At 40.3% G+C, this 22669-nt stretch overlaps 2 protein-coding genes across 8 annotated transcripts in view; both read left to right on the top strand.

Moving 5' to 3' along the window:
* Positions 1-16480, top strand: part of LOC124174877 (E3 ubiquitin-protein ligase MYCBP2) — a 164307-nt gene extending 147827 nt beyond the window's left edge. For 3 of the 7 annotated variants that reach the window (XM_046554458.1, XM_046554460.1, XM_046554459.1), the window contains exons 31-54: positions 3160-3382; positions 4137-4499; positions 4584-4790; positions 4888-5093; positions 5583-5733; positions 5817-6162; positions 6222-6399; positions 6490-6680; positions 7173-7238; positions 7612-7701; positions 8216-8445; positions 8518-10065; positions 10173-10344; positions 10557-10939; positions 11037-11166; positions 11257-11663; positions 11772-11886; positions 11977-12167; positions 12263-12688; positions 12790-13158; positions 13241-13465; positions 13566-14338; positions 14431-14801; positions 14910-16480. In XM_046554458.1, coding sequence (XP_046410414.1) covers positions 3160-3382; positions 4137-4499; positions 4584-4790; positions 4888-5093; positions 5583-5733; positions 5817-6162; positions 6222-6399; positions 6490-6680; positions 7173-7238; positions 7612-7701; positions 8216-8445; positions 8518-10065; positions 10173-10344; positions 10557-10939; positions 11037-11166; positions 11257-11663; positions 11772-11886; positions 11977-12167; positions 12263-12688; positions 12790-13158; positions 13241-13465; positions 13566-14338; positions 14431-14801; positions 14910-15025 — 7477 coding nt within the window. In that variant the 3' untranslated portion in view covers positions 15026-16480. The remainder of the gene's footprint in view (positions 1-3159; positions 3383-4136; positions 4500-4583; positions 4791-4887; positions 5094-5582; positions 5734-5816; positions 6163-6221; positions 6400-6489; positions 6681-7172; positions 7239-7611; positions 7702-8215; positions 8446-8517; positions 10066-10172; positions 10345-10556; positions 10940-11036; positions 11167-11256; positions 11664-11771; positions 11887-11976; positions 12168-12262; positions 12689-12789; positions 13159-13240; positions 13466-13565; positions 14339-14430; positions 14802-14909) is intronic. The other 4 variants (XM_046554461.1, XM_046554462.1, XM_046554463.1 and 1 more) reach the window with 4 other exon arrangements.
* Positions 16481-16900: 420 nt separating this feature from the next.
* The window catches only part of LOC124174689 (WD repeat-containing protein 47), a 102058-nt gene continuing 96289 nt past the window's right edge, over positions 16901-22669 (top strand). Inside the window, exon 1 of the mRNA XM_046554075.1 lies at positions 16901-17068. The gene's annotated coding sequence lies outside the window, so the exon portion shown is untranslated. The remainder of the gene's footprint in view (positions 17069-22669) is intronic.

Below are 22669 nucleotides of genomic sequence, written 5' to 3' on the forward strand. Positions count from 1 at the left end.
CAAGCGTGTTTCTATCCCCACCATGCCCTTCGGCTATTCCTCCGTTACACCAGCCAACACACATACGAAGTATTATTTTACACCCACAAAAACGCGTCTACGATACGAAACGCCGGGCACAACGGACCATTGCCACCGTATCCAAGCACACACACGTATTACATGTGTGCGTACGTAAATTACACTTTTCCACGTCGTCGTCGTCCTCCTCCTCTGTAGGCTGGCATCACTTTCATGGGTTGGTTGTACAGGTTCTGACAAGTTTTGCCAACCGTGACACAATGTTGCTTTTTTTTTGTTTTTTTTTTTTTTTTTCTTCTTCCTTTTTCTTTTGAAAACAATCGTCCACCGATTGCTGAAACTCAAATATATCACGCTCGTGTAGCGGCACAATTTTACAGTTTTTCCTTGATTATGTAATTTTACTGCACGCGGAAAATCTCTTCGTCCAATTTCATCCCTCGAGTCATCCTGGAAGCACCGATTGGGGAGGGGTGTCAATGGCGGTGGCCTTTACAGCAACAGGTGTTTGCCATCTGATCGAGATGCTCGAGACCCTGTTTTTAAACGTGATTTTTTTACATCGAAGCGTCGTTTTCCTCAAAGTCATTCAAGCGGAAGTAATTTGAAAACGTTTATTATTTACGAATAATTTTCGCTAGATTTTAGTTTCGGTGATCTCGAAAGAAAATTGGCTTTATTTCCCTGTTTTTTATTTTTATTTTTTTTTTTGGGTTTTTTTTTTGTATTTGGTGTACGGATTTCCGCCGCAAAGAGCTGACACCTGCCATCCCAGGGTCTTTTGTGCAGCCGTTTCCGATATGATCACCCTGCGCGCACGTGTTTACCATATTTTCTTCGATGCTGGAAATTAAATTTTACCCCAAGACGAAATGGAAAATTGTACGATAGTAAAAGTTACGGAGTGTTACTCAAGTGGTACTTGAGATTATCGCTCTGCGTTGATCGATTACGTCTGGCTGGAAAAAATACTGGATGAAACGTCTCTTTGAAACGCTTATATATATATATATATTTATATATATATACGGCATTTCACTTCAATTCGGTAAACGGTTAACCATAACATTTTTTTCTAATTTCATCAAGGATTTTTCCTGCATTGGTACGATTCCTGAAAAGCTTTAAAAATAATTTTCAAATTATTTTAATCACTCGTTTTTACCCCATCATTTCAAAAATATTCAAATGGATTTTTGTGAAACCAAAGAAAAACCGTTTGATTTACAAATAATCAATAAATTTTTGACGGGTATAAAAATAGAAAAAAACGATGAAAAAATAGAAGAGATGATTTAAAAACAAAAAAAAAAAATTGTAATAAACACCGTCCCACTCTGAATGTTGTGTGATAATTTTTCATATTGGAAACCAAATGTTTTTTTTTTTTCTAGTTTCATAAAAATCAATTCCGATGTTTTTGAGATGGATTTAAAAAATCACAGGGCAAAGACGACTGATTAAAACTATTTGAAAACTTTTTCGAAAGCTTTTCAAGAGCCGTAGTAACGTAAAAAAAAATCGTTCGTGAAATTAAAAAATGTCACGATCAACCGTTTACCGAGTTGTCATGGAATGCGTTGTAATTTGATTTCGAAGCGTTTATCGCGGCAGTCTTGAATCGCAGTGCTTTGTAATCAGTCTTTGTGCCATCTGGGAATCAGTGATAATGTTACTTTTATTTGCGTTCAATAGCTGGATTGAATACTCGACGATCGATTGTCTCTTTCACGCGTTATCTGGCTTCGGAATCTGATAGCTGTTTCCCCGCCATCCTGGCATTGTCTTCCATATCGGGATGCAGCCTTGTCGCCTTACGGCTTGTGCCTGGCATCGAAACAGCCATACGTAAAATATGCCGGTGACATACGCCGTTTGAAAATTGGGCTGCTCGATGTGCCCGAACTTTTTGGAAATTAAATGGGGGAAAAATTTGATTCTTTTCTAATTTATCTGAATAGCAAATTTTACATAAAATCGAGTTATACCTGCACTGAGAGAAATATTTAGTTCCAGTTACCGCTCAGTACTTAACTATTTTCTTTTTCTTACTACAACCGAAAAATCTAGTTCTAGGTAGAAAATAAAATTAGTTTTCTAGCTGTTACGATTTCTTTCTCGAGGAACCTTGCGCATTGTACGATCAGATCTGACCACCGAACTGAAACTCTCGACCCCATAGTCAGCAGAATCCGGTAGCATCCACATACGTCGAGGGATACTTGCCAATTAGGGACATCGATGAAACTCGTTTTAACGAACCGAGCTCTGCAGACTTTGCCAACATCTCTCGGCGACTGTTGATCATGGCAGCGGTGTAGAATATGATTCTGTTCCCTGGACTGATTGGACTGGAGAAGTTTTCGTTTTATCAGACGACTTCCGGTATCGGACCAAAGTTTCTTCCAACAAAAAACTTTCCTACTACTCTCAATCATATATTGTTGCCTCCCCCCCCCCCATTATTTTCTTCATTCATCTAAATTCTAATAGATGTTATCGCCGATCGATCTTGTTTTAATACTCGTCCGCTTGGTATTCGAGTGGAAACGGCACTTCCGGTATTATCAGACAAGCGTGATATGTTGTCACCGCATTATTGCAGCCTGTTACACCAAGTGCTCGTGTATCCAAGATATTGCGAACTCGAGACTCCGCTGTTTATGGAATTGACTCTGACGCTCTCGTACAGTTACTATTCCGTTCCGATCCATCTTTGGAAGTAGCTGGTATAATAATGGAGCAAAGAACGTATTACTGTCGCAAAGAAAAATACGGCATAGCGGAGTTTCGCGTTAGCGGTTTATTTCTGGAATCATTGTCAGTTCTTTTTATCAGACGTGAAGAGAGAAAGAAAGAAGAAAAAAAGAACATATTTTTATTTCACTAGGACATATGCATCCGCGGGTACAAGGTGAGAGAGATTACATTAGAGATATCAGACTTACATACTGCTTACAATTAATTTTAGCTTAAGAGAGAGAGAGAGAGAGAGAGAAAACAAACAAAGAAATAAAAATCACTTACAATTAATATTGAAACCTCGTTACGCGGCAAAGTTTTTGCGATTCTCTGTTTTCTTTCGGCGATTTGCAATTGAAATTAATTTCTATACCGTTTTTAATTTTTTCGTTTCAGTTGCCACTCGAACGAGCGACTCTTCTTGCGGGATTTCGTTTCTTGCTCGGCCGGAACAAGCGGAGGACGATTAGCGCGATGGTTGCAACCGGACAGCTTTGTGGATCCTGCAAAATGCGAGGCTCTTTATTCAAGGGACGAGATGAGATGCGGATGGCCGGCGATCGTCACTGTTCTTACAAGGGACCAATACGGCGAAGTTGTTCACGTGTCGGGCCTGAAGGTGGGTGAATTCCTTCGTTTAAGGGGGGGTTTACAGCTTGGACGCTCTAAAATTATATCTGTTTTCAGGATTTTTTTTTTTTTGAATAAAGTGAAAACACTTGGAGCAATTTGAATTTCAAGGTATTATTATTTATAGTTTCAACAACCTTCTCGATTTTTTCCATCGAAATTAATCACAAAATGGCGGCATGGCGCATATAAGTAGCGAACGACTCCGAACTCGAGAGCTTTTGCGATGGCGCATCCTCCTGACATCACTGTCCAACTTGTAACAAATAGGAAACTTTTTTTCAGTTGAAAACACTTCTTCGGGTTCCAATTCGTAGCCTAAATGTTTAAAAAAATAAAAAAATTAATTCAAATATATACGTTTATGAACGAAAAATAGTTTTAAAAAATTCGTATGAAAAAATATTTGGGATTGAAATTCAGAAATCTAGCCACGATCTCGAATCGCTAGACAAGTTTTAAAGATTGTGTGAAAATTTCAAGTCGATCGGATAAAAATTGAACCAGAATTCTGAGCTAGCGGATTGAAAACCTGGTCGTTTGCTACTTATTTCCGCCATACCGCCATTTTGTTATTAATTTCAAACTGCTGAGGGTGTTTTCATTTTCTTAAAAAAAGAAAAACTCCCAAAAACAGGGATGATTTTAGACCTTCCCAGCTGAATTTCAATCCTCTCCCTGAACCCACGGCAAAGCTGTAAAAAATATCCATGACACCGTCAAAAATTCTCGACGTGTTTCAGATCGAAGTGAAGGCGGTTCCCATCGACAAAAAAGACATCGCTGACTCTGACCAGGGTAGAAAAATGCGTCGAGTATCGCAACCGGACCCGATGACCTTCGGTGGTCATCCTCAGCCCACCCTCGACGTTCCCTACGAAGTTACAGTTAACAACAAGATGTGCTTCTACGCTATCACCATCATGAAGGCCTACCAGAATTACTCGTTCGAAGAACTGAGGTTCACATCTCCGGCGGTCAAGAGATCCAGCGAAAGTATGCTCGTCAGGCCCAACGGCGATGGAAGTTACAGTGCCACATGGACGCCGGCCTCCGTTGGCTGGTACTCTCTTATGGTTACCGTTGACGGGTACAGCATGGAGGATGTGAGTGAAATGGGTCCGAAAAATAAGGGCGAAGCTCGCTTTCCAGGTGACGAAGCTTACGCGAAAATTGGTCTCATGTTGCAGAACTTCAAGGTCGAGGTGAAGGAACCACCCCAAGGTATGCAACCACCGACTCAGAACATCGTGAAGAAACCTCAGCACCAGCCGAGCAGACTGAGGAAATTCGTAGCAAAGAATAGCGCCGGGCTCAGGATCAGGGCGCATCCTTCTCTCCAGAGCGAGCAAATCAGCGTGGTGTTTGTTAACGATACGATAGGTTTTATAGACGAGGTAAGGGAGCGGGTCTTTGTCGAAGGAACGTTGTCGGTTCGATTCTATCCTGTGTCTTTTACGTGGTCGTTTGACTCTTGGTAATTTTGCGTATCAGATGCACAACGACGACGGTGTCTGGCTACGTTTGAACGCGGAAACCATCAAGCAATACTGCAACAGTGGGCACCTTGAGGCCTGGTGTCTGCAGTACAATCAGCATCTGGGAAAGACTCTGTTGCTTCCGGTTGAGGAGCCGAAAACGATTCTGGACCAAGTGATAAAGGAAACTATCCTGCGGAAAAGGCCGGAGCACAACGACGAGTAAGTTTATTGACGAATTATTCGGGGTATTGAAGAAAGGATGAAACGCGATGTGCGCCGAGAAAAATTTCAATTGTTATAGTAACTTGAAAAATTCAGTAAAACAGGTATCGTTGAAAAAACTGTTTGAATATTGTTGGAATTACGAAAAACGAGGTACGCGAAAACATTTTGCGCTACTGTCTATCCTCTTTTGGTTATTGCAACGCAAAATCAGTTTCTGAGGTTTACTCTACTTTTTTAGTTAAACAAGGGTTTAACATCAATTTATTCTTGCACAAGCGTTAAATTTTCGCAACAGTTGCAAGAAAATATAGCAACAGTGATCGTAATGAGAAAGAATAGCAACTGATACTAGAAATCTAATTTTCATTTTCTACCTAGAACTATATTTTTCGATAGTGGTAAAAAATGAAAATAGTCAAGGACTGAGCGGTAACCGGAACTAAAAATTTCTCTCAGTGTACGAAGTCGTGGCGTATATTTCAGCAGGAGAAAGACCGTCACTTTCGACAGCGGGAAATGCATGGTGGTTGTCAAGTGTGGAGCTTCTGGTCACAACATTCGTAGCAAGCCAAGTCTCAAAGCACCTCCGGTCGGCATGCTGGCCCTTGGGAACAGCATCACTGTTCAAGAATACGTAAGTTTCTAGACGTGAAATTTAACGGTTGTTTGTTTATTGTACCGCCGGGGTTGAGACGTATGAACAATTTTCTCTTTCAGCACGTCAACAGCGAAGGTACTTGGGTACAGATAGACGACGAGGCGGCCTTCAAATATTGCTTTCATCCCGAAGACGAGGCCTGGTCACTAGCTGTGAACAAGCACGGTGTAGTTTATATGAAAATTGAACAGGAGCTTGAGAACGACCAAGCGGAGAGAAAACTGATGATGCCTGATGCCACGTTTTCGCATGACAATATAGGATTCGACTTTTCTGCACCGTCAGGCAGCAACGAAGGATTCAACTTTACGACGCGAAATTTTACCCCGGGAACTGGCGGGTCTGGGGAAGGAAACAACATAAATCCATTCGTATTTGGTTCTTATAATCAGCATGATTCTCCAGGTAAAACATCGAGGTACACAATGATGATGGTTCGATAGTTGAATGCTTGAATTTTTCAGGGAGCGATAGATTTACACCAGAGAAAAACGACGCCTCGCCAAAGTTTAGTAAACCGCACACCAAGGAACGAGTGGCGAGAGAAAGGGATCGAGAAGGTGGTGGAAAATTTAGTGTGCTTCAAAAATGGTTACGGGGTGAAGACAAGCACCACGGAGACAAGAAGGGATCGCCGGGAAAGTAAGCGCACAAGCTGATCGACGTACGGAGATAAGGGATACCGGCACGATCACATTTCTTAAACGTTTAACAACATTTTTTTGTCTACAGAGATATTCCAGAGTTTGTCGGAGTCTCGGTGAAGGAACTGGTAAAAGCTATAGGGGAAAGTCGGGCCAATGGTAACGGATCAACTCCTCCGGAAACACCAAGGAGAACATCGAGAAGTTCTTCTCCAAAAAATACCCAAGGTGGGTCTCCACGAATTCACAGCCGTTCTTCTAGTCCAGTCCCAATACCTGGTACGTATTTAGTTCTCACCATAGTCGACTCAACAATCAAGAAACATACAATAAATATACACTTTTTCAATACTAATAGATACTCGTCAACGTCTCGCGCTTTGAAATTTATTGACAAAACAACGTTAGAGATAGGTGTATAATAGCGACAGAAAATAATAAGCTTATATTTCCGATGATTAAATTCCGCAACAGCGTAGTTCGATGCTTTTACGAATTTTACACGTATAGCAGAATCAAAGTAGTGTCACTTTTTTATCATTATATTATTTGGACGAGGTATGCACACGTGTTTTGGGAAATATTTTTCTCACCGCAGTCTAGAGAATAGCAATAACACGTTAAAGAAGTTAGGTTTTCAGTGTTTTGATCGTAATAAGCTGAAAATTATTACGGTAACCCGAGTATTTTGAGACATTTATCAGACCATATAACGGTCAAGTAGCACAATCACACGATTTAGTTGTAACAATCTAGCGGTGTTGGTCTTAGCGGGATCCTGCCGACAGCCAATTGGTTCTGGCAACTGCCTCTTTCCTCCCGCTGCTAACATTCCAGGTATTCAGTGCTTATGTTCCTAAGAAACCACTCAAGTCGCAACAATATGAGATGAATCCAAAATTTTATTATGAACACAAAGACCAAGCCAGAAACTCTACACCATCTCACACTGTTACGGCTAATAAGCGTTGTTTGAAAATTTTTCTTCTGCATGTGGGTTCAAAATTCTCTATTTGTGAATGATTATCCTGTATTATGTACTTGCTGCTTTTAGTAATGTAATTAAGTTATAGTCGTGTAAGTTAACATTTTATGTGACTTGAATAAAGTTTAATACATACAAAGATTACGGCAGTATGAGAAACAATATTCAAGCCACAAAACTACCATTAAAACCCGATACATGTTGCAAATATTAAAAACTCGCCAGGTGGGAGGAATTTGATAGGCGGGGGGGACAGTGCTGGCAGCAGCCCTCTGCTCTGCGGCTCCCCTCGAAGTATCGGGATATCTCCGTTAGGTAAGGATACTAACACGTTTTTATACCACTAACTCACATAAACCTACGTTTGACACAAAGCTTAACGTCAATTAATCCACTAACAAGGAGTTTTAATATTACGCGATACATAGAACATCATGTTGGACCATGCGTTACTATCATGTTCAGTATTGCACAGTATACTACATCAGCATGCAAAACTAACTCTAAAGCATCTTAAATCGTTCATTGTAATTCTACGCTTAAAGTATACAGGGAGAAAATGGTAACGGTAAACATGCATCCAATTGGAAATTGATTTCTAACTCAATTTTTTGCTGTATAAAATATTTGCGAGTTTTCCCGCTTGTTTATATTGATTTAAAAACTCATACACGATCCTTGTATTACAGCACAGTTACAGTATTCCTGGAATAAGTTTTTAGTAACTAAGTATGAGCTCAATATTTGCAGAGCTCGGTTCAAATTTCTGTACAAGTTATCGTATGAGGATGAAATTCGTAAAATAGTATACGACTCATTTATTTCCTAGCGTCTGGAGCAACGGTCGATTCTGCTACATCTCATCGTCGTGGTTCTACTCAAAGTGATACCAGCGCTTTGGTGAGCAGTCTCACCAGAGATCCGTCGCAATCGCCAAGTGGAGTTAGCTGCATTACAGCAAACACACGAGATTTGTCTCCGAGTCCAAGCTGCAGTTCGATCCACATGCGATCGGAGGATAGCATTGCTAGCCCACCAGACACACCGCGAAAAGAGGCTGTAAGTGAAGCCTGAGTCGAGCATTAAAAAATCATTCGTCGTATACATTTTTAACTTTATCTCGCTTTGAAGGATTCTCAAGAAAGTCCGCGTAAGATGTCACAGGCCCAAACTCAGACTAGCCCAGATAACGCTACAACAGCAATGAAGGGTCACTTCAGCATTGGGGCTTCAGGGACTAAGGACGAACGTCTTTCTCCAAAATTGAATCGCAAGGATCATAGTAAGGGCTTGAAGACGCGGTTTAAACGAGCCATGTCTCCGGCCAACAGTCACCAAACGCCTAGTACGAGTCATGCAATAAATTTGAACAAAGAAAAGGTGAAAGAGGCTGTCAGCCCGTCGGTAGCCGAATGTTTGAGAGCGGTATTTGCCGCTTATTTGTGGCACGAAGGTATAGTGCACGATGCCATGGCTTGCGCAAGTTTTTTAAAGTTCCATCCCAGCCTGCCAAAGCAAGGTGCACTTGTGGTGACGAGGCAGTCTGTTGTGCAATCTAGCGACAAGCAAAAACAGGAATTGACGAAGGAGCAAAAGGCGAGGCAAAGACATTCCGTTGAAGTAAGTAACGCCGGTAATTACTTGCACATCCAACCAAGTACACTGGAAACATTGACCAGATCCGCGGCGAATGCTAATGCCAATCGAAATCGGAAAAAGCAAGAAAACATTATCAAAGAGGAAGGTGAAGCGAGCAAGTTAACTGCCTTGCCAGAATTTCACACAGTAGCGATATTGCCACCGGCTTTGAAGTGTCTGGTGTTTCTTTGGGAAGAGCTGAGTACCAATTGTCTCCAGGTCATAAATCAACAAAACATCGTCCACAGTCCCGTGGCACATATGCAGACGATAAGACTGACGAAAAAATCTTCTGCAGATAAACCTTTGAAAGAAGAGAAGTCGAGAGACAAGGAGAAGAAGACTAGTAGGAAGAAAAAAGAATGGAAACCAGTAGGACAAACAAGTGCAGGCGAAAGTTTATGCGGTATCGAGCGTGAAACAACTTGCGAACTCTGCGGTCTGATGTTCCCACACCCTGTGACCTATCACATGAAAATGATGCATCCTGGTTGCGGTTGGCATGCTGGTGGTAAAGGGTACAATAGCGGAGGAAACTACTGCGTCGGTTGGGCAGGTAATTGTGGGGACGGAGGAGTTGGTGGAAGCTCTTGGTATTTGATTTGCGACACTTGTCGAGAGAAGTATTTGAAAACGAAGAAAAATAAACTTAGTAAGAAATTCGTCAGCGGAGTTACTCGAAGGAAAGGAGCGATGAATAGGATTCTTTCGCCCACCAATAGTCCAAGTAGAAACGAAACGCATATAGTCATGAAAAACAACGCAATGTTCTTGCTCGACTTGGCTAGCGCCTCAGGTTTAAGCATTCCGAAACAGCAGCGAAGACCGTCGCAGACTTTGTCTTCTGTAGCAGAAAATCATAGCCCGCCTGAACCAGCTGGACCGTTTCCCCCCACTGGCCCATTTCAATGCTTGCAAGCTCTTGGAATTAACACCTCTCAGAGCCACGATGAAAGATATTACGAGGAAACGTTGAGGAGACACAGCGGACAACATAATCCATATGACGGAAATGGTTCGTTTAATAGCAGTAATGGAAGGGTGAGTGATTGAATATTGAAAATAGAACCATGATTATAAATGTAAAATCATAAATAAGATTTAAGAATGATCACTCATATCTGATTTTTTTTTCTACACCCTTTCAGCCGTTATCAGAATGTCCCGTAAGCGATAGTGACAGTGACAGCGGCAAGGGCAGAGGAATGTTTCACAGATCAGTTTCTATGTCCACTGGAGCTCCATGGGCAAGAAATAGTAACGATGGGAGAGTTGTTATGATGCGGAAAAGGAACAACAGTAGCAGTGAAATGAATAACGGTGAGTTATTATTTTATCACAATGAGAATAAAATTTGTTACTTGATCGCAGAAACGAACATCATTTACCAGGTATGAGGTGGAGGGAAATGTAAACCCTTTCGTAATCCCATTATTGGTGTTTTATTACCTAGTGACAAGTTCGTCTAACTGAATGTATGAATTTCTTTATCCTGATGTGAATTTTAACACCATCAAATTTTATCAAAACAGACGCTGGTTCTTCGCTTCTGTGTTACCCGTCGGCAGCGTTGCAGAAATTGGTACCTTCGATAGACCAATCGGCGATAGTATCAACTAGTCAAGCAGAAACAGCGAACAATGTGAAAGTAGAAATACTGAGAAGACCAGTAATGTCGTTTGTGTTGCATCAACATAATTTACAATATCTTCAACTTGCTATGAAGCAAGCATTGAGACGTGCCGCATGTCGTGTTTATGCTATGCAAGCGTTGAACTGGTTACTCAGAAGCGTTACTCAGCCAATTTGTTTGCACGATTTACTATGGTGGTTTCTGTCTGCTCTAACACCCGTAACACCTGATACGCTAGATGTTAGCGAAGACGATAATCGAACTGAAAAAAAGGAGGATCACGTAAGTTCGTTTAAAAATATATACCATTGAAGAAAAGAGATGTTATTCGCAACGCGATAAATTCCTATCACAGCATTTACTTCTGCACTTATTACAGGATATGATCGGGGTCTGCGAACATCCACTAAGTGATTTGGTCGTTGCTGGCGAGGCTGCGAATCCTCTTCCAGCCGCATTTCACACTTTATTACAAACCATTGCTGATTTAATGCTTTTACCGCCGCCAGGTAAGGATTTCAAATAGAAAAAAATCAACCAATAAGGCCAACTTATGACTACAAAGAAATGACTTCCATTACATTTCACAATAATTCCAGGCTCACCACTACAGCAAGCGGCAGTGAGATGTTGGGGAATAAGATTTACCCCTGCCGATCACATGTTCTTACATCGCAGTCATGTGTTTAGTAACATTAGTAAAATTCTGTCACGTTCCGAAGAAGAGGAAGATGTCAATATAAGTATGCACGAGAGTCATCAGTCAACGTTTTCGCAACACATTACGAACTCTGTCGAAGCATTGAAAGATTTGACGGGTGGAGTTGAGATTAAGGCATCGAGTAGACAAGCTATGATCGGCAGTCTCACAGATAATTCTACCGAAACATTTTGGGAGTCTGGTGATGAAGATAGAAATAAAACAAAGACGATCACTGTACTGTGTGGCGCGCATTCTTATCCTAGAATGATCTACATCCATGTTGATAACTGCAGAGATTTGGCGGTAAGGAGCAAGTCGAGTTTAGAAGTTGCACAAATATTATGAACAAAGTGTAAAATGCCAACAAATTATACCTGCACTAACTTTGAAATTATCACTTATCTTTTGCAGAATAAAGTTTCCAGCGTGACTTTTCAATCTGGACCAAACGTTGACGAGCTTTTTAAACTCAGGACCGTAGATGTCGAAAGTAGATCAGCTGGTTGGGTCAGCTGTCCGGTAACAGGTAATTGTGTTGGAAATAAAAAAGTTCGTGAAAACTCGCGCTTACTTTGCGATTAATGAACAAATAATGAGTGGTGATATATTTTTTTAGACATGAGACACGTCGTTGTTCGATTGGAATTGAAAGGCCCTGACAATTCGTTACGGCTTAGACAGATTCGAATTTTGGGAGAAATTGAAGGTGAATCACTGAAAATTGGAAAGCAACATAGCGCGTTGACCATTCAACAGAGGAACTGCGAAGCTGAGACATTGAAAGTTTTTCGTTTGATAACTGCGCAGGTTTGTATCTGGCTTAGCTCGTGAAATCATCATAGAACCATGTATGCTACTGCTTACTTTGCACATTTGTAACTAATGGTTTGAAATTTATCCAGGTATTTGGCAAATTGATACAAGGTGAACAGCAACAACCGATGGAAGCTGTCGACATTGCCAACAAAGGTTTGGAGGAGAGTAACGACCTTCGCGAACACATGGTCGGGATTTTATTCAGCAGAAGTAAACTCACTCATCTGCAGAAACAAGTTTGCGCTCATATAGTTCAAGCTATAAGAAAAGAGGCAACCCGTCTCAGGGAGGAATGGGAAGCTCTCTTGTGCTCCGCCACTCCGGTGAACAGCTTGATGAGCGATGGCAGCGATTTACCAAAGGCAGCAGATACGTATTGCTTTGAAATGCTGTCCATGGTTCTGGCGTTGAGCGGTAGCGCAGTAGGAAGAAATTATCTCTCACATCAATATGGTTTACTGCGAGATTTGTTGAGCCTGCTTCATACTGGATCTGCTCGAGTACAAAGACAGGTAAAGATCAGCATTCCAAGGTTAATTGCGACTGAACGTGATGCTTTCCTTCAAGTATTACGCGAGAAACCAGAAGCTTATCATTTTATTTTCACTCGAAGGTAACGTCGCTGCTGAGAAGAATGTTGCCAGAGATCAAGCCACTGACTCTTGCTAGTGTGGTCAACGTCGAGCACCTGCCGCCTCCTGATTTTAGCATAGTTTCCGTTACGAATAAAGGTCATGTACAATCTAACGAATTCGATGAACACGAACCAGGAATACTCGACGTTTTTTTGAGTTGCATCGCAAAGGCACTAACTGTTCAAGTCAAAGTAAAAGGGAAGGAAAACGGTAAAGCTTTACAGACCGTGTCATTAGCCACAAGTATTCATCCGAAGAACGATATTGGCTCAAGATGGTGGCTGAGAGGATGCATGACCAGGAAATTAGCTGAAGTCATTATACGATTGCTGAAAGATATGGCTGTGGTGAGTGATTTTGTGAAACGAAGTGCAAACCATTGCTAGTAATTTCGACGACTTGTTGCTTACATCAATTTTAATTTACTAGGGTAAGATATCCGAAGCCTGGGCAGCTGTAACTAAGGCTGCGATAGCTGAAAACATATTGAACCTCACGAGACTGGACGAGAAAAGTCGAGATCCAAACGAATGTCTTCATACACCGACTTTGTGGCTCGCTCTAGCTTCGCTTTGTGTTCTGGACATCGATCACGTTGAGAGGCTTTCTTCTGGACAGTGGAGTGCTGCCGACGGACAGCCACCGCCGCCCAGGGTGCGTGTCTTTTTTTTCTTTTCCTTCGATGTTTGGATAATATTTATTGTATGTCGTAAGAACTTTAAGCATATTACTAAATATTGTTTTATCATTTCAGCCGACTTGCAGTAATCATGACGACAACGAGACGAACGCAATAATTCAGTGCAACGTCTGCGGTAATCTGTGCGCCGATTGTGACAGGGTTTTACATTTACACAGACGTACTAGGATGCATGTTCGTCAAGTCTGCAAAGAAGAGGAGGAAGCGATTCGCGTTGATCTTCACGAAGGATGCGGACGTACAAAACTGTTCTGGGTCTTGGCTCTCGCGGACAGTAGAACTTTGAAAGCGTTGGTGGAGTTTCGCGACGGTTCACCGAGTAAACCGATCGGCTCAACGTCGGGAGTTTGTAGATTTTGCGGCACTACTGGAAACACAGGCCTACTCGCCATCGGGAATATATGCTCAGATCACGACTGTCAGGAGCACGCAAAAAATGCTTGTAGCAAAGTTCATCCCTGCGGACACGTTTGTGGTGGTGTAAGAAACGAACGGCCCTGTCTTCCATGTTTGCACAGATGCATGCCTGGGACTGACTTAAAACAGGACGCCGATGACATGTGCATGATTTGTTTCACCGAAGCACTCTCATGCGCTCCGGCCATCCAACTGCAGTGTGGTCACGTCTTTCATTTACATTGCTGCCGTAGCGTGCTTCTGAAACAATGGGTCGGCCCGAGAATTACATTCAGTTTTTCGCTTTGTCCCATTTGTAAACAGCCGATAGATCATCCAGCGTTAGCCGAAGAATTGGTCAGCGTCAAGGCTCTCTTCGAAGATGTAAGAAGAAAGGCTCTGATGAGACTCGAGTACGAAGGATTGCACAAGTGAGTCGTCGTCAATTCTTTTCTTTGCAAAATTTGTAATAAAGTATTGCTGGAACTGCGGACTAAATTTCGAATGTTTCTGTTTCTTCTAGGGCCGAAGCAGTGGTTGCACCAGGGGCACGATACCACCAGGATCCTGCGGCTTATGCTATGGATCGTTATGCTTACTACGTGTGCTATAAATGTCAAAAGGCGTATTATGGCGGTGAAGCAAGATGCGACGCTCAACTAGGCGGAGAGACGTTTGATCCGACTGAACTTGTTTGCGGAGGATGTAGTGATGTTGCGAGGGCTCAAATGTGTCCGAAACATGGCGCCGATTTCCTCGAATATAAGTGTAGATACTGTTGTTCAGTCGCAGTGTTCTTCTGTTTTGGAACAACGCATTTTTGTAACACGTGTCACGATGATTTTCAACGAGTCGCCAATATTCCCAAAATCGAGCTTCCCTCTTGTCCCGCGGGTAAGCGTTTCATTTCTATTTTTGGTATTTAGTTATGATAATTCTCTCAACAAGATTACAATTCATCTATGTACTTGAAAAATGTATTTGAATATTTGCTTTTTCCAGGTCCTAAAGCTAAGCAATTAGAGGGAGACGAATGCCCGCTGCACGTAAAACATCCACCGACAGGTGAAGAGTTTGCTTTAGGATGTGGTGTTTGTCGTAACGCGCACACCTTCTGAATTTCCTATATATGTAATTAATAATTTATTACACCTCGATTGTTAGACACAATCAATTACCGAACTTTGAATGAAGTTTCGATCGACCTAGTTTTAATAGTTTATAATATTGATTTCGGTTAATTGTCGATAATCGTTATCGAATGTGCCGGTTTAGCCATACTAGTCCAATCCTGGGAGCAGGAAAATCACTCTTTTAACTTACATTTGTATCTGGTAGCCATAGTATATCCCGCTACTTAAACTTGACCGAATGATCAGCAACCTACTATTGATTTTGAGAAAATACAACCTCTCTTTAATCAAAGAGTTTGCTGCAAAGTATAATATGGTTCTTAGGTATGGAGGTAATTAACATTGAGCCATCAGAGCCATGCAAAACATGTTGAAATTCGATTTATTTCAAAAGTATAGCAATTCAACCCATTTTGAAATGCCGTTGTAATACGGCAAGTTTGATCGAATTTCAGGATGTATCACGGTATTGAGCATTTGAACGGAACGTGATTTCTGCCCAAGGATTGCAAGTTAGTGAAGTTTGTGAGATGTTAGATGAACAATGGAAAGGAATAATTACTGAATTTCATGAAGTGCACTAATAAAATTATTTATTATTCGTATGAATAATCTTTACATTATTATCATTATGTATACATATTATAAATAATAAATATAGGGTAGGTGCGAAGGTGTTATTTAATGATTCGATATGAATATACAAAAAAAAAAATTCATCAACCAAAATCATAGTAAAAATTGTCATCACGTTCGAATAATACAGTAATGTAACGAAACGCAATATTTTTCCATTCTTTACGAAAAATTTTTTTATTTTCTTGCATTGCTCAAATAAGCATTGAAGATTTTTGTCGGCTCATACATTATTTAATTTTCCGCAGCTATCATATATTATACCTTTTTCGATTGAAAATGAAAGTGAAAAAAATAATAAAAAAAAAAAAAAATGAACCAAACAAAAATTAAGAAAATAAAATAAAATAATTAAACATTTGTGATTTGTGAAAAATAGATCGTGACAAACAATGTAGTAAGTTGTCAATAATTGAATTTAGTCAGGTGTTTTACCTGCATGTACTCAAATGTCATTAACTATAAAGATAAGAAATACTGCATGTTTTTATATTTATTTTCTATCGAATTTTTTTCAGATATTATTAGTTGCGCTTTAGCAGTAATTTTATTTATTTCCCAATCGAATAATTTATGCCAAATGCTAATTAATTACGCGTAATTATACATTATAAACGATGTCGCATTAATGCACGATTTAGGTATGATTTTTGTGAAAATATACAATATAAATTAAGTAAGTAGATTTATTTCAATGCTATGCGGGGTGAAATCGTACAAGATTGAAAGAGTACCTTGCCATCACTTTTAACAACTGTTCATACAACATCAATCATATCTCGTGAACTTTCTTTTCATTTGAATGATTCCATTCGAATTTGTGGGGTGGCAGTGTACTCGTTTCAATGTGCCAATTATTGTACAAGAATTTGTTAACCTTCTCTGTCTTATATTTCCTGGATGATCATATTATACACACATTGAGTATTATATGGACAGGAAAAAAAAAATTAGTAAAAGGAAGAAAAATACTAAAGAAAGATACTCTTGAAACGAGACTGTTTAATTTTTTTTCCATTATTTATCGTACAACTAATAAAAGCAGATAAAGGTGTTATTCGAAAAAATGTTTAAATTGTGAATTTTGCGTTCCGAATGTTTGAATAATAGGAGACGAAATGACGAATCGAATTCTCCGGATCAAACCACTACGCTCTGTCGGCGGCCGGCTGAAAGAGCCAATAAAATCGGAGCGTCAACGGGAAAGCAGCCTCATTCAGTTTGCGACAGTCGCGCGAAGCTGGCCGCAAATCGACGCGGCGATATGATTGATCCAAGATGGCGTCGTGCCGATTGAAGGTGGCGCCGCGTAGCGTCGCAGTGTAAAAATAGTTCCGAAACAAGAGGTTGTGTGTGTGGTGCGATACGGACGGTTTTTCGCTTCGATCAGCGGTAAGTAGCCGCTATTTACTCTATTGCGTAATTTGAGATAAAAAAAGACGATGCAGGCGAGCATTGTCGCGTTAGTTCCGTCGTCAATCAACCGCTGGAAGTTGCGATAATCGTTAAATACGACATCGGGTGTCGTGTGTGCGAGTCTCCCACGCACATTCGGTCACATACCAACCCTGCCGTCGCCGCTGTCAATGAGTTTCGTTCGCTCTGTTTATTTATAACGCGATACTAACAGCGTCCGCATTTAATGATATTTTAGAAAAAACTTGTACCATTCTCCCCTCGGCTTTGGTCATACGTTTCTTCCGAAAAGCCAACCGCTCTTTATTCCTTTCGTACGCGCAGTGGATTTATTATCCCCCGTTGGTCCCCGCTTCGCGACTGTTTCTGCATCGCCTCGCATCAATCAAAACATTAACGTGACCGACTATCATTCAAACCTGTTTATTTATTCGACAAGGAATTCGCTCGCACAGCCGAAACCTTCCTCGTACAATTCTCAAATCTTCATCGCGTCGTAATCCTTAATGTGATCTTCGTTAACGCTCCGAATAACCATCATCACCTGTTTGATATTAGTAGCATTACGTAGAGATTCCGCGAACGGTTCTTCGTCGATGATTGAAGTATTAATTCATACCTGTTTTTGCGTATAATATCCTCACCGGTTAAACGTTTGCCAATTTGTTTTAATACCGTTACTCGCAATATGCTCAATACCGTACGTCGGATTACATATTAGTAAAATCGGCCTTGGGTGGTGTCGTTCGGTAAGTCGAGTTGCTTATCAATTTCCCATTTATTTACGTTCGTTGATCAAACTCTGTATAATCTGCAACATATCTACGAAGCCAGACATTTTTGTAGGCGCCAGGAAAAACGGCGGCGTGTCACGTATCAAGTCGGACGAAATTAGACATTACGGCAGGGTAATTGGAGTAAAAATTCCTAGAAGTACCGAGAGAACTCGACGGGAGTCGAAATTGGTTTCCGTTACGGTTCCAGGTTTTTAACTCCAAAGGGTTCGCGTTGTGACGGAACGGGAATGAAACACGTGCGTAGAAGCAGCAGCACGAGACAAACGCACGCGGCTTTCGTTGCACGTTAACATCGCGGCTTTTCGTCCCGCGGATACGGAGAGTGTTGAGAAAAAAAAAGAAAAAAAAAAAAAAAAAATAAGGAAAGGAAAAGGAGGCAAAGTCACGCCGGGAAAAATAAAGAAAACCGTTGAAACACGCAAACTGTTTCACGTTCTTCGGGGTGGTGATTATTTCTGAACATCGCTGCTTTGGAACAACGCCCTTTTCAATACTCGCAAGCCTTTCCGTCAAAGGCTTCGAGCTTTCCTCGCACGTAATCGGTCCTCACCGCATGCACTTAGCTTCTGGCTCGTAGGCTGCAACCTTTACGGTCTTAACAGATGTCGGCTTGTTATTATAAAGTGTTGTCGAGCGGAGGAGCGGCCGATGTTTGAGAGAGAGAGAGAGAGAGAGAGGAACGCGAAACCTGACAAAAAGATGTAATCGCTACGTTTGACGATGATAAGATCGGGCTACGTGGCGATGTTTTAACCAAGCCGCAGATAAGAGTATGAAGGAATAAAGAGAAGTGCGGATATTGCAAGAGAGAAGAGGAATTTTTGCGGTCGTGATCGAGCATTTTTTCTCTCTTTATTTTTTATTCTTTGCAATCTCGCAAAAGGCTTCTTGTTGTTATATTCCCGAATAGATAATTAATTGTGGGTGGGGAACGCATCGCGACGCATCAAAATGTCTAAAATATACGAGCGGAGGACGAATGAATCATCGTATAAATTTTCAATGTTACATACTTTGACAATTTCAGGATGGCGACAAACCGGGAAAATTCAAGGATCGTAAGGAAAAACTTTTTTCCATTTACAAATCCTTTTCAAACTTCAGATATGCTTCGTAGACTCGGTTAAGCTAACTTTCGGAAATGGTATTGTTAAATTTACAATTATTCGTATGAAACGAAGAAGTACTACGTGTTTATTAGATCTAAATTTATATATTCAAGGTGCACAAATTCTGGAGGTTTTAGTCATAAATGTTGCCCAACATTCAGGGATTTCTTAATTTTTTTAACGCGAAAAGTCAGGGAATTTTATTTAAGAAAAATTGTCGTCATCCTGTTTTATGAAAACGTTGTTCAGGCACGGTTTTGAATTTGTTTTTTTTTTTTTTTTTCTCTTCGCTTATAACGGATCCGAGGAAAATCGTCGATTTGGAATGACTAAATTTGTCTGATGTAAATTAGTCAGTTCTTACACATATCGTATTTATTTTCTCGGTATGGGAGAGGAAATTAATAGATAAATTCAAATTACTACTTACACAATGCGTACACGAGTCCATAATTTTCAATTCTAAATGTCAACCTATGATCGATTATCCCTGCTGCAGTTTCGGCTGCCGCCTAAAGAGTTAAGATCTTATAATCGACTCTATGATAAAAAAAAGAAGAAGACTGATCGTACCAGAATTATAAGACCGAAAAAGGCGACGTATAGTGTATACATTGCCAAAACGAATTCTTACCCATCTATATCGAATTATTCATGAATTCCTTATACAAACCGAGTCCGAGTACCGCTAACTCGTAACGTGCGTAAGCTGTTTATTTTTCTCAACTGCTGTAACATCATCACACTAACTGTAATAAAAAATTTTAACTCACAGCCCGCGATTTTCAACGTCGCGTGCAGTGTAGCATAATTATCCACGTGACAAGGAATGCTAGAATTTATCTGTATTCTGCCGAACGAATTCCATAACAAAATTGGTGTTTAAGCTTTCAGTGGGAAGAAAACATTTGTTCGGAACCGTAGTTAATTCTTTAAAAGTTATTTGCCAAATTTTATTTTCATTCTTTACCCTCTTGCAAGTTCCGTGCATCAACGTTATATACAAAGTTTTGCGCAAACTTCCGCGTACCGGTGCCCATAAAAAATTAGATAAATTAGCCACGGCGATGGTTTAATTAGTAATTCGTAATTAAATACAGCTGCAATTACGTCTTCCGTCGTTTAATTGGATCAGACGGGGTTACACACCGTGCAAAGCAAAAGGTGCCTCGTCGTACAGAAACGACTGTCCCCTTTCTGATGGCGGTGTAATAACGATCGTAAGATGTGCTCGCATAAGTGAATAAAGAGTAATTCATTTACTAAAGTGTAGCTGATTTGAATTTCACCGCGTACTTCGATGCAAAAAAAATTATACGGACAACATGTTGGATCCGCCATCTTGAATTTTGAATATCCGATTTCAGATTCATTATCACCGACCTCGAAAACTTCTAATTTATATAAAACACGCATACGTGTAGAGTGGTAACTTTGTCGTAAATGAATTGTACCTTCAATTTTCACCATTTATTTCAATCAATCTGTTTGTAACAAAAACAATTCCCATTACATGGCGATAATAACTCTCGGGTATCGAAAACCTGTTAGTACGCTGTCAGAAATGGTAAAAAAAAAAGAAACCGCAAAGAAATATTTTTTCAAAGTTCTCTGGATATAGAAAAATGGATGTAAAATTGTTGGTAAGAATACTTACCACTACGGGTAAATGGGTTAAAACTCAATGTCGAAGCTGACGATGCTGACGAAGCGTAAAAAGTCGACACGTGAAACTGAACAGCTTTTATATCGTTATCAGCTGTCGTAGTCGAGAATGAGGAGGCAATGCGCCGCCTGATGCTGCTGCTGCTGCTGTAGTTTAGTTGCTGCACTTGATTAACAGGCTTGCTATCGGCCACGTCAAGACGTCTATTAGACGCAGTCTCGCATCGTTGGCAAGTGGCACACTCCGCGGCTCAAAGTGCACTTTGCATTCCTTACTGATATATCCTGTTATTCTTATTCCATCTTATCACCTGATGAAAATCTTTTTTTTTTTATTTTAATTTTTTTATCAATATTCAATTCTAAAATATTGTTCAAAATGACGAAAAAACAACGCTGTCAAAGCTCGAGCGCTCAATATTAATACTTGGAAATGTATCATGGCGATTTTCTGTTTCCCAAATGAACGGTCTACAAAAAAGGTCTGTTATGATTTTATGACGAATCAGATCTTTCGAATGTTAATTAAGGTCAAAGGTCAAGAAAGGACGACGCTGACGACTTATAAAATTCCAAATATGAAAAAAAAAAAAAAAACACATTAGTCAATATTTTTGATACAGTCTAATACACGTTTACATATATCTAAATATTTGCATATAAACTTTTATTTTTCAGTATCTCTGCATCTCTATATAATATAATATGATCGTAGAACGCGAATTGATCTACCGTGACAAGAATAAATAAGAAGAAAAAGAGCAAACCGTTTGCAATTTCCTTCCGATGAAGATTTTGTCCGGTTGTTAATACAGTCAGTCGGAATTTCGACGCGAACTCTTCAGAATCAAACTGCAATCGTAATTCTATTACAGCAGACGATTGCCGGGCAGGCAGGTTGAATCATCGATTCCCATCATATTCTCTCTCACCTAACCATGCAACCCCTCCATTCGTATACTCCGCGGGCGAAATATAATCTCGGAACGAAGCTTATCGTTCCATTTCTCTCTGCATCTCGCAACATATCTCGCATCTCGGTGATTCGTTTCTATTTTATCTTTGTCTCTTGCCTCGTTTCTTCTTCCCCCTCCAATCTCCGGCGCGTTTATGTCCGTGTAATAGTTCGGGAATGGATGGATAGTTTTCTCCCTTCTCTTCATCTCCGGTGTCGATGATTGGCACGTCACTTCGTCAATATCAAACGAGCGAAATAGTTTATTTATAGGATAACAGAGAAAGTGGGTATCAGTTATCATTCATCACCCGGACTGACCTCCAAGTGATTATCAAGTGAATTTGAATTCCATCCTTTTTTCTTCTTGTGGTTCTTCGATATGGAAATAGAAAAAAAAAACGCCGACAAGCCAATTTAACAAATCCATTCATGCGTAAAAGAAGAACACTTGCGAGTCAGTGTCATTTCTAGACAGCCTGCGTAATTGTTATACGTGATTGAAAGTGTGTAATAATCTTGTAACCGATGGCGGATGAGTTACAGTAATGAAACATCTAGTCGTGGGTGTGCAGTTAACGCGATCCAGCTGCACAGAGCCGCTTGGCAAATTCATATCTTTAATCTCTAGTCACACTCTGAATGCCCTGCATCAATCCGTTAGCATTTAAATGCCTACTTTTTTTTATGGAAATTTCATCAAATCTAAATGTATAACCATGTAGGATAGATAGATATAATGTACCGTTCACTCTTCCTTGTAGGTAAATTAATCAATCCATGGCTCAGCTTCTTAATTCCAAATTTGGAATCTCTCGCATTTTGCGCTCGTTTTCTCATCCGGGAAGATTTTCTCGCAGATTGAGCCTAATCTCGATTCGTTCTTTTTTCTTTCTCCTAAGAGGACGTCAAAAAATTTATACATCTTTTTTTTTTTTTTTGACTTCTTAACAGAAAAAAGTCTCAGGTTTCAGATGAAAAACTCGAAAGATTGACAAACTTTGGCGGTGCTTGAAAAATAGCGTTTTTTTTTTTTTTTAAACATGTCTTT

This window comes from Neodiprion fabricii, chromosome 2 (assembly GCF_021155785.1).
Source record: "Neodiprion fabricii isolate iyNeoFabr1 chromosome 2, iyNeoFabr1.1, whole genome shotgun sequence".
In the NCBI taxonomy this organism is placed as follows: Eukaryota; Metazoa; Arthropoda; class Insecta; order Hymenoptera; family Diprionidae; genus Neodiprion; species Neodiprion fabricii.